The sequence below is a fragment of the Cryptosporidium parvum genome, chromosome 1, assembly GCF_000165345.1.
Source record: "Cryptosporidium parvum Iowa II chromosome 1, whole genome shotgun sequence".
NCBI classification, from domain to species: Eukaryota; Apicomplexa; class Conoidasida; order Eucoccidiorida; family Cryptosporidiidae; genus Cryptosporidium; species Cryptosporidium parvum.
In genome coordinates, this window is record NC_006980.1 from 560,436 (window position 1) to 572,441 (window position 12,006).

General features: G+C 30.2%; 6 protein-coding genes across 6 annotated transcripts; 5 read left to right on the top strand and 1 right to left on the bottom strand.

Moving 5' to 3' along the window:
- Nucleotides 1–12: 12 nt before the first annotated feature.
- cgd1_2550 (possible copper transporter, 3 transmembrane domain, conserved in metazoa and apiacomplexa) lies at nucleotides 13–549 on the top strand (the record flags this gene model as incomplete). The annotated part of the gene is made up of 1 exon (XM_628081.1): nucleotides 13–549. The coding sequence occupies one exon, from the start codon at nucleotides 13–15 to the stop codon at nucleotides 547–549; it is 537 nt and encodes a 178-aa protein (XP_628081.1).
- A 213-nt stretch (nucleotides 550–762) lies between these two features.
- On the top strand, nucleotides 763–1,692 carry cgd1_2560 (Tom40p like translocase; the record flags this gene model as incomplete). The annotated part of the gene is made up of 1 exon (XM_628082.1): nucleotides 763–1,692. One exon carries the CDS (start codon nucleotides 763–765, stop codon nucleotides 1,690–1,692), a length of 930 nt encoding a protein of 309 aa, XP_628082.1.
- A 1,616-nt stretch (nucleotides 1,693–3,308) lies between these two features.
- cgd1_2570 (possible conserved eukaryotic alpha beta hydrolase) lies at nucleotides 3,309–7,655 on the top strand (the record flags this gene model as incomplete). Its single annotated transcript, XM_628083.1, has 1 exon — nucleotides 3,309–7,655. One exon carries the CDS (start codon nucleotides 3,309–3,311, stop codon nucleotides 7,653–7,655), a length of 4,347 nt encoding a protein of 1,448 aa, XP_628083.1.
- Nucleotides 7,656–7,851: 196 nt separating this feature from the next.
- cgd1_2580 (Arl1p/ARF like GTpase involved in vesicular transport) lies at nucleotides 7,852–8,595 on the top strand (the record flags this gene model as incomplete). The annotated part of the gene is made up of 1 exon (XM_628084.1): nucleotides 7,852–8,595. One exon carries the CDS (start codon nucleotides 7,852–7,854, stop codon nucleotides 8,593–8,595), a length of 744 nt encoding a protein of 247 aa, XP_628084.1.
- A 19-nt stretch (nucleotides 8,596–8,614) lies between these two features.
- cgd1_2590 (PGPD14 protein with at least one predicted RING finger, possible plant origin) lies at nucleotides 8,615–9,385 on the bottom strand (the record flags this gene model as incomplete). The annotated part of the gene is made up of 1 exon (XM_628085.1): nucleotides 8,615–9,385. The coding sequence occupies one exon, from the start codon at nucleotides 9,383–9,385 to the stop codon at nucleotides 8,615–8,617; it is 771 nt and encodes a 256-aa protein (XP_628085.1).
- Nucleotides 9,386–9,641: 256 nt separating this feature from the next.
- Nucleotides 9,642–11,903, top strand: cgd1_2600 (transcription factor TAF5p, TBP associated protein involved in transcription; the record flags this gene model as incomplete). The annotated part of the gene is made up of 1 exon (XM_628086.1): nucleotides 9,642–11,903. The coding sequence occupies one exon, from the start codon at nucleotides 9,642–9,644 to the stop codon at nucleotides 11,901–11,903; it is 2,262 nt and encodes a 753-aa protein (XP_628086.1).
- Between the last annotated feature and the right edge of the window lie 103 nt (nucleotides 11,904–12,006).

A 12,006-nucleotide genomic window follows, 5' to 3' on the forward strand; every position in this document is an offset into this window, starting at 1 on the left:
TTTTTTTGAAAAATGTGTTGTTCTAGTAAACAAAATGCAATTAGATTGATTAAAGATACCCATGGAGTACATAGTGCAATTATTCAAGATCCAACTAAAGACGATTTAAATCAAATAAATAATAAAAGCTTGCTTTCAATTGCAATGCAAATGACATTCCATCAAAGCTTTGAATCAGTTATTTTGTTTGAATCATGGAGAACATCTAATAGATTTGATTATTTCATTTCATGTTTATTCATAATTTTAATGGGGTGTTTTACAATGTTCATCTCTTCCATAAACAAAAAATACATTAAAGAGATAAAAAAAAACAGAGTAGAACACGAAAATTTAGGTATAAAAGTTATATGTACGAATGTATTATTAACTATTTTGTACTACTTTATGCATTATCTATTAATGCTAATTGCTATGACATTTAATTGGGGATTATTCTTTTCCGTTATTATCGGTCTTTCGATAGGCTATGGAATATTTGAACTAGGCTCAATAACAAAAAATGAATGTAGCTGCAATAATGACTGCGATTTACCGTCATGTTGTTGATCACTTGGAATGTTTTTAGTGATGAGTATTCATAGGCGCTATATTAAGTTGTGTAATAATTTTTCTAGACTAATTGAATCAAAAAATTTTAATTAATCTGAAAATTAAATATTTGTAAAGTTGATAATTGTTTTTGACTTTATTTTTTCTCATTATTGCAATAATTATATATTTGTTCAATAACAATATATTGTTTTTTGGCTAGTTTTATAGATGAGCAGACTTCAGCACGAAACAGATGGGGGAAATGAAAGAACAAATAAATCATTGCAATATGAAAACTTTTCTTTAGAATCCCAAAGTATATTTCAAAGAGAAAGTTTTGATGGTTTCAGAGCTGAAATAGCTAAGTCTGTCACCTCAAATTTACAAACTTCTTATTCATTATTTTTAGGCACTTCAAATATTAAAGGCTATTCTTATCAACTTGGACCTTCGTATCAAAGCTCATCAAAAAATACACTCATTTTAGCTAGAGTTAATGATGAAGGGACAGTCAGCGGTCGTTTTTCTCGTTGCTTTGGAAATAATATTGAGGGTAGAATTTCAATAAATTCGAGCTTGTCAGACGAAAATAAGAACATGAGTGAAGTTTCTATCGATTATAATGGTGAAGAGAGTAGCTATTCATTAAAAGTTGCATATCAAGGAATATTTTTGCTAAATGGACTATTTTCTCAATTGATCACAAATAAACTGCAATTGGGTGGTGAACTAACATGGATTGCAGCCAATAATACATCAATAATGTCTTTGGGGTCGCGATATTGCCACGGAAAAAATATTTTTTTTAACCAAATTACAAGGCAACCGGATTTCACGAGCCCAGGACGAATTTTCGCAAATATTCACTCACTCAGATCATCTTTCTATAGGAAATTAAGTGATAGGTTATCTTTAGCGAGCGAATTAGAAGTATCAATACCTAATTTTGAGTCGACATTGCGCTTTGGGTATGAGTACTTATTCAAAACAGCGAGAATTCAAGGGATGATAGATACTTGCGGAAAAATATCACTGCAGTGTTTAGATAACAAAGGATTTGGGATTTCTGCTGCAATAGACTACTTAAGAAATGACTACAAGTTTGGATTTATGATGCAATTTTTTCCAAATGAAAAAGATGATAAATTAGATGATTAATGAAAGAATTAGTTTTAATTCACATTTTTTTCTTTTTTTTTTTTAAGCGATGTTAAAATATATTAAGTCAGTTTGATTCAATGAACTTGGACTTACCTAAAAGTGGTAAGCTAATATTTGAAACAACAATAAGAGAAATTGATATTGAATCATGGTGTAAAGAATGCCAAATTGTTAAAAGAAGATTTCTTGAATTGCGTGAAAGTAGTTTTTTTTTGATTGGAATTCAATTAAGAAGATATTTAAGGGTCAGTTCATTGTTTTGGGAAAGTTAGAAATTGATTTTAAATATAAACATGGACTAGAATATTGCTCCAGACTAAAATTTAAATACTGTCAAGTGTTGGAGTTATTTAATGAAGATAATTATGCAAGTAGTATTGAATTTTAAAACCATATATGTATTACATTGAATAAAATTGAAAATAATCCATATATAACTTAACGGATATGCAAGATGTTGAAATTGATGAGCATTTATTTTCAAAAATACCAATTAAATAATAAAGACAATTATATTTGTGAATCTTTTTTCAGGTGTAAAATGTTTGATAATAGACTCCAAGGATCATCAAAATTAACAATACTTTGATCTTTTTCCGATTCTAACAAAAATAAGAAGATAGACAACCGAAATTTATTGCCATTCTATCGAGATGAAAGTGCTAAACCCAATTTGAAATTAACTTATTAAATTCTGATAAAAAATCATTAAAAATCAAATTAATTTGAATAAAAACAATGGCAAGAATATCTCTCAAAAAAAACTTAAGAATAGCACTTATATGATCTAATTACAAACGGTGAGGAGTTGCCACTTCAGCATGAGATTAAATTACCTAAAATTAACAAAGGCGTTCAAACAAGAATGAATAATAGACACCGGAGACATTGAAAGAGTTAATTAGAAGGCTAAAGACTTCTTTAAGATCAGATGGTAAAGAATTATATAGCATAACTAGTGGTTTTTGAATCAATTTGATTAATGTATACAAACATTCGAAAACACAGTAAATCTAGATATTAGTAATTCAATGCAAATTAATTACCATTCTATATGAAGCACTTCAGAATAATAGAGATAATATTTATAATTTGTTTTTAATAGATATTTACTGTTATAGGTGTTGGCCATTTTACCAATCAATATTTTAAGGAACTTGAGAATTTATACGCGGGAGACATACAACAATTTTCCCCACGCCGCCTAATGGCTGCATACATGCATTACTGGAAATTCTGTCTAATGAAACGAGAAAAAATTGTTAATATAAAATTAACAAAACGTGCTCGCTTGCACAGGATTTATATTCAATTTAGTAAGTATAAGTTGTTTGTTTTGGAAGAATTTTTCTTTATAGATTATACAATTATTCGGAATTATAGGCGGGTAAAAAGCGAGTCTGAGAATTTGTGAATTTGTGTACGGTTAATCACTGGAGAATAAATCATAATGTACTTAAGCTAGCAAAATTTTTCAACTTCGGGTTCATTAAAACTTTGTTTAAGCGTGCGGACTAGTGAATATTAATTAAAACATATTTACTGTACAACTTTTTCCTAAATCTATATAATGCAAACAAAAAAAAAATTAGAGAATTTCAGAATACAATAAGATGGTAATTCAAAAGTTTGTGGATGTCGCAATGTTCCCCGGAACATACTCCTCATATGATATCACTTCTTATCCAGAAACAATTTTAATACCTGGGCCAATAGATGCGGACAAAAAAATACCATGTTTTTTTTTTGCTCCGAGATCAAATTCAAAAATTTTGGTTATTTATGCGCATGCAAATGGAGTAGATATTGGTGAGATACACAGCAGATTACATTATGTAAGTGAGAGATTAAAAGTAAACATGTTGCTTTTTGATTATCCAGGATATGGAAAATATGAGGGTAGGTCTGATGAGTCAAGCGTTGACCAGTGTATGAATATACTTTTAAATTTCGCAACACAAGAATTAAATTGGCCTATAGAAAATATAATTTTATGGGGATGCTCAATTGGAACTGGACCAAGTACACGCCAGGCAAAAATTTTGAATGAACGAAAAAAGAAACTGGGAGGACTAGTTTTGCAATGCCCATATAAAAGCATTAAGCACGCAGCAGAGAGCTTAGCAGGGAAAATAGGCCGGTTTTTAATTTCACAAAGATGGAACATTCAATCTGAAATAATGGACTGTTCCTGCCCAGTTTTGTGGATTCATGGGAAGAAGGATTCGTTATTCAATTGGCATGGTAGCCTTGAGATGTACAATAATTACCACATTCATTTAAGAAGTTGCCATTTCCCAAAAGATGCAAATCATCACTATTTCGATATAGAGGTTGATATAATTCAACCAATTCAGAAATTTATTAATAAATTTGTATTGCCGAATACTCTCCCAATATTTGATCATGGTTCCATTAGAAATGGAAAGAAAGTTAAGTTAAATATTAATAAGGTATATAGTAGTAAATTGAACCCATTTAGACCAACTATTTTAGATGTTTATCTTACTAGAAATACAAATGTTAAAGTGTCCAAAGACAATTGTTTGCCAGGAGAAAAAAAATCTAACGATACTTCTAACAACAATATTGATGATGAAGGCAATCATATTAGAATTATTGGGCCAAAAGATATAAAATCAATTCTACCGTTTTGGGGAAATAACAAGAAAGATACAAGCTCTACTATTCATAGCCAGAAAAATATGATTTATTTGGAGGGCGATTTTGCACCTAAATATATTTGGCTAAATGGTGAGGCAGGGGAATATATCAAGCATTCACAAGAAAATATCTCTAAAACGAATTCTTCTTCAAGTATTTACCTTTCATCATCAGGGGAAGATGAATTTGAAAATAATAGTGATTATGACAATGGATTTTATAGTGATGCCGACTCAAATCAAAGCGATGATTATTCTAACGAAGAATTCAAATGCTACAATAAATTAGTTAATTCAAACATAATCAGTTCAAATAATATATTTCATAAAAATATTAAACAATGCATTTCTTACAACAATATCAATACAAATGTCTATTCAATTTATAATAATGCATTTGAAAAAAGCCATAAGCTCAATTTTAGGAAAAGAAATGTTATTTTGAACAACCCAAGTGTATTTAGAATGGAATGTAGGAATCGAATGGAGAGGCTAAATTTCAGATCTTTCATAAAAAATGAAGAGTTGCTTTTAAATTTCTGGCCAATTACGAATCTTTATTGCTATTTATTTGATCAATATTATCAATTTTTCCAAATAATACTGCAAAAACTTAAACAAGGTGAATTTTCATTCATAAAAAATGGTAATGATACGTTTTTATCAGTCATTATGTGGGTTAGAAGGCTTTATTATTTATATACTCCAACATTATTTATGAATTCTATCTATTTATATGATCCTGACTCTGATAAATGGGTTTTAGAAGGTATTACAATAGGTAATATTTATATTCAACTAAAAAATATTGATGGAGTATGTGGCAGGCTGGCAGTAAGATTATTGGATAATTATCCTATATCTAACAGTTTTCCTCCACCTTATTACATAATTGTACCAATTTATGTGCCCCCAAAGCCATTTTTCCAACCAATTGCTGAATGGATTGTTAGAAATATTTATAGGTTTCACGTATATAATCTAATTAAATTGAATAAATCAACTAAATATAGAGAGTTACTCATTTCTCAAAAATACACGAATATAGACTTTTTTAATGACCCAATGAATCAATTGGAAACGAAGTGCCTTTTAGAAGAGCTCTCGTTTTCAAGTTTACAACATTTTCTTTTGTCAAATACAAGGCCAAAGATTGAGAAGCTTGCATTAATCACAGGTTTTGGGAACTGGATTCCCTTTGGATGGTGCGAATTCTTCGTTAAGCTATTCGAAACAAATTCAAAACACTATCTTCAGAGGTTATTTTTGAACCACGAAAAGGTAAATATCAATAGTAATGACTTCATCAATTTATTGGTTCCATTTTATTTGCCAAGTTTCGTAAATTTAGAAATTATGTTTAGAATAATTAAAACAAAGATAAAGACGAGAGATGAATGGATTGATAGCATGAAAACTAATTCAAAAAATGAATTTCAGGAAAATCAAATTAACAGTTTAATTCATCCAGATATATGTAACAACATTTTTAGTAATTTAATGATTGTGATAAATTCATCAATAAAAATAACAGATGGTTTAAAAATTCGTAGTGATACGAAAAACAAACATTTAGATTTTCAAACAAATACGCAAAACAGCTTTTTATTACAAAGCAACCAATTAAATTGGGAAGAAATATTAAGGGATTTTGATTCATTTTCTAATTTTATGTCTCAAATTAATTTCATAACTCCTGATCTTTTCTTGCCTGGTATCAGCCAGACTTTCAGAGGGAGACAACGCACTGAAAATCAAAAACCAAGTCATGAAAAAACAAATGAATTAATACATTCGACTTCTGATAATGTTTTAGAGACAATTCCAATCTTTGGAAACATGGGATTTGATCAAATTAACCAATCTGCTGATACGGATGAGTTTAATTACGAGGAAATACCGGAAGTTGATAGCAATAAAATTGAGAAGCTTCACGATGAAATCGAGTCTCCAGAACAAACAATAATGAGATCATTCCAAGGAAAAATTATTGTAATAGATGACTCCTTAGACGCTATTAAATACGATAATAGTGAAAAAAATTCTTCTGACGGATGTGAAGGGTTGATTGAAAAATCTGCAAATAACGAGTTACCTTTAACTTGGGAATCTGTATTTTTAGATTCACATGACCCGCTATTAATCATAAACCAATTACAATATCGTGATAGGATATATATGGGTATGTCTCCAACGAATTACATGGTTCTTCATAGGTCGTTGTATGAGAAATATTCATTTTTGAGATTGAACTATGAATCCGAGTATCTATTTCGCCTATTATGGCATTTTTCTCATTGCTGTATTTACCATGGAAATTTGCTGAATAGTTCTACTCTAAATAGAGATTTTGAAAGTTCCATTATTCACCCATTACAATGTATCTTGCTAATTATAGGTATTTTAAGAAGGTCATTGGAGAATCCAAATCATTCTGACTTGAAACAACTCAACTGGGAAAGAGACAATAGCGATGATCAATACTCAGGTTTTAATTCTTCATGTATTAATTCAAGCACAAACAAAAAATTGAATGTAGTAGAAAGGATACTTGCAGTTTCTATTGAGTTACTTGAGAATGGAGTTTGCAATCAGATCGTAAATTACCAAATGAATTGCAAATCTAATTATGACCCATTTATTCTTGGAAGCAATATTCAAGGTATTTTGGATTCAAAAAATAATGAATCTTTGAATTCTATTTTACATGAAAACGAATCAAACTTAGAGTCTAGTTCCAATTGCAAGAAAAATATTAATTCTACTCTTGAAAAAAATTATGAGGTAAATATAAATAAGGAAGAAACAAAAATTTTAAACTGTAAGAATAATCTATCTAATGATTCTTCGTTATCTTCTTCACGTATATCGTCATTAGAATCTGTGATACAAAAAGTTTACGATTGCAAAATCAATAAAAATGAATTATCAAACACTGATAGAAAACAACCACGCAAAGTTGTTATTTATTCTTCAACAACTAAGTCAATACACAAAGATAATTTTTTTGGAGAAGAAACGGGAATTCTTAAAAGGATGGTTAAAAATAAGAAGCAGATGAAAGAAACGAGGATTGTTAACATAAACCAGCAATCCAAGAAATTTAACACATTTTCTCCTACGTTAGTAGCTAATCAAAATTTAGATAGGCCCCAGAGCCAGAATATTTTGAGATCTATTGGATTAGAATCTACAAACGCATTTTGTGAAAGAAATCTCGAATCTTACAAGGGTGATAAGCTACAAAGCAAATTTAAGGTTTTTACCTCTTCTCCACTGAGAATATTTAAGAAGTAGATCGCTTCTACACTAACCTTAGACAAAATTATAAATTAATTTAGTATATCTCTTTAATTTTTTTTTTTTGATAAAATAACTTTTTTTCTAACAAAGCACTACCGCAGTTTATTTTCATGTGGACAAGCATTTTAGATTGCTAAAAAAAAAAATTTCAAGGTTGTGTGAAGGTAGCATTTCCTATTCTTTCCTTCTTATGAAGAGTTTATTCTCATTTGATTTTCTTGGAAAATGCAATTCTCGTTGTTTTAATATTTTATTGACAGGGCCTGCATCATCAGGTAGAACAACATTCCTACTCAGACATTTAAAAGGTAGGTATGTAGATTCAGCAACAACTGAAAACATTTATTCAGCTGTAATTGAAAGAGAAAATTGTGTACTGAATATTGTTGATAAGGACATTTTTTCCCAATCCGATAACTCTTATAATTGTACTTTAAAAATCAAAAATAGAAACGAGATTGATAAAAATGGATGCATTGTAAAAAAAAAAGGTAAAGATAAAATGCAAATTATTGGTAAAGATACTATAAATGATGAAGATAATAGTAATATTGATGGAATTTTGTTTTTTATTGATTCAAGCGACCATGGTCGAATACCTCTTGCTAGGAGGCTGTTGATGCAATTATTAAAGAAAGCAAACAAACAAACTCCTATATTAATTATTGCAACAAGGCAAGATATAATCGGCGCATTAGCTCCTGGAGAATTAGCAGCAAAGCTAAAAATTGAGGATATCGCAAGTATGTTTGAAGACCAAGCCTGGGACTACGGCATTATTGGAGTCTCTGCATATACAGGGTTGGGCTGCAACGAAGCTTTAGACTGGATTTCGGAAGCCATTTGGAGACATCAGTTATTATGCCATTGCATTCCATTCAACCGTTTTTGTTATAATTTATGTAACTCTGGCATTTTAATGTTAAATTTTTGAACCAGCACTTACGAATTATTCAATCTTCTAACCTCGTATTGTATCCTCCGCATGTTTGGCATTTAAGCCCGTAAGGGTGTGAATAGGTATTACATTTAATATTGCAATCATTACAAAATATATTTACAAGTTCCTTGGATTCCTCAGGTATTGGGGATTCGGCGATCATTTTATCTATTTCATTCCATATCTGAGAATTGTCTCCCAAGGACTTACTGCAAATTGGACAACGTAGGCTGGTTAGCCCCTTTGCTTCTCCTAGTAGAAGTAAACAATCCTCATGTATTGTGTGACCACAATTTAAAATTGACACAGTTTTTATTGAATAAAATAGATCTTCTAAGCATAAGGGGCATGGGCGTCTACATGAATTCTCAATGCATTTGTGGGTTTCTTTAATGCTCAGTGGGTAGCACATGCAACAAACTTTGCAGTGAAAGTAAGATTCTTGACCACCCACTCTACAAATTCCGCATTCATCACAATGAAATACATTTTTTTCTATTCCATTGTCGTCCCAAAGGTTGCATTTACTACAAAAGTACTTGGCAAATTGAGTTACATCACATTTTTTACCAGATTTTTCGCCACACTCTGCGCTATTAATACAAGAGTTACTTGCTGGCTGACGCTTATTACATCTTCTACATACCACTTCTTTAATGCTAAATCTATCAACCTCGTGATGGTCTTCTTGGCTCTCATTATGACAATGTCTACACCAATATTCATTATTACAGCATGGTGCAATAATTCTGCACCTAGATTTATAGTGTTTACACCCGTCCATAGACCCGAGTTATTGGATTATTTATAATAACTATATAGTTATTATAAATATAAATATAAGTAATTATATAATTTTTCGGATCAGTTTTTTTTTTAACCGCAAAAAATCAATTTATGGCGAAAATTACGCAAACAATCATTCCTAGTAGTTCTTGGCTTTTTTTGATTAAATTTATACATATTCTGAATATTTATGGGTAGAATTATCTGTTGAATTGTTAATGAAATAAAGGGTTATTGCTTTTTGATATAAAAAAATGTCAAATCAACAATATTCTCTTAATAATAATGTATTTCAAAACTTTCAAAGACAAATTTCTTCTCAAAATCAAAGTTCTTCTGAGCAAATATCATCTCAATCTTCAACTTACACTAATCAAATGGTTAACAATAATATTAGTTTAATGAAAACGTTTGTGCCTCATACTCAAAATGGTGTTGAAAATGATGGTAGTATTACACAAGTTATTAAATACTTAAGAAAAAATGGGTATATTGAGACAATTGATACTTTGCTATTTGAAATGAATGAAAATGATAGAAAATTAAAAATTAATTCTCTTGAGAACGAGATGACTGATTCTGAAGTTGAAAATTTAATTAATTTTACTAGGAAAATAGATAATATTGACACTCAAGTGATTTCGGATAAATATTCCAAGTTCAGAAATTGGATTCTGAATTCGCTATCTTCTGTTCGAGAAGAACTCATTTCTGTTTGTTTTATTGTTTTTGTTAATATCTGCTATATCTTATACAAGAACTCATCTATTGAGAGATATAGAAACTTCTTAAATAAGTTTTCAGATGATTTTTCGCTATCTAAATATAGAGAAGCTGTCACATTATTAAGAAATTCAAGTGATTTGGGTTATTTAAAAAATGCAGAATTGTTGAAACCATTTTTTGGATCGAAATTTCATATCATCCTAAACCGAACATCTATTTCATTATTGAATAACTTCTTATTGTCCCATTGTGATACTCTAATTTTAGGAATTATGCAAGAGAAATTGGTTATTCATGCTTTTGATCACAAGACAAATAATAATGACGTTACGCTTACCAGCAGAAATGAAGAATTGGGTTGTTTGAAGGAAGTTGGGAATTTTCAGATTGGCGAGCTTTATTCTGAAGACTCCTTATTCATTGAATTTAACTCAAAAAATAACCAAAAAAACAATACTTATGGCGACATATCTGTAGTTGCAAAAGATGCATCAAAAGTACTTGAAACTGATATGTCAGGTAAAGGCTATTCCCAAAGTAATTCTATTATCAACTGGGGGCTTCATCCTGAGAATTACAGTGGAATAATTTCCAAAGAAAATGAAATGAAAAAATCCAAATTTAATCGATTTGATGACGAAATTACAGAAGAAATTAAAAACGTTGAAATAGAATTCAATCCCATTAACGATTCAAACAACTCTTTTACGTTTAAATATAAAAAACATTTATATGAAGAAGTATCAAATCGAAAATTTGTTGATTCTACCCATCTTCCCTCTATAATTTGTAGCAGTTTGGAATGCTCAAATTGTAATGAAATAATTGACATGAATATTTCACATAACCATGAAGTTGGCGCATATTGTACCGATGATGGCTGTATACAAGTTTTTGATATAGAAAATCCGGAATCAAAGATTGAACCTATATGGATCCATAGAAATAGAGTACAGTGTGTAAGGTTTCACCCATGGAATCCGGAGTTTTTATTATCTGCTGGAATCGACAGTATTATTAAACTTTCAATTATTACCAAAGATCAAGAACCCACTTTATATCAACTAGTTACATTCTCTGGACATTCAACAAATTCTTGTATTTGGGATCTCAGCTGGGATGATCACGGGATTTCCTTTATTAGTGGCTCAAGCGACCAAAGTGCAAGATTATGGTGTACATCAAGGACTTATCCAATTCGTATATTTACAGGTCACTTTGGAGATGTTAGATCGGTGTCAATACATCCAAACTCTTCTATTACTGTAACTGGTGGCAGCGATAATCAAATTATTATTTGGGATGTACGTACAGGAAAGAAGGAAGGCACAATTCATAACAGAAAAGTTATGTCAGGAATTATTAATCAGGTCAAATTCAGCCATAATGGATATTTGTTAGCTTCCTCTTCAATTAATAATCAAGCTACTCGCTTTTATTCTCAAAACCAGCTTATAGTACCAATTTGGGATATTCGTAAATTGTGCAATTCTAATAGAGCTACTGAATTTTATCAGCTTTGTCAATTCCCAAATGATACAATAGATTCAAAAAAACAAACGTTTGTTAAATCGCTTGATTTTTCATTTGGGAGCCGTGTCATTGCATCTGCAACTAATAGTGGTATAGTTTCTATCTGGGATACAAACGTAGAGACAAGTTTTAATCAAACGGACAATCCAAACTTAGTTAACAATTCTGCGCAGATTTATAAATTAAAGAACTCAAGTATAAAAAGCCTCAAATTCCTATCTAGAAATTTACTATCAATATCGTCTGTAAAGTTATAGAATCTTCACATAAATATTTATTTTCCTTTTTCCATTTTTATTTTCTCCGCATGAATTGATTTTTGACCTAATCAGACATTCTGCCGCAATAGAAATATATTAT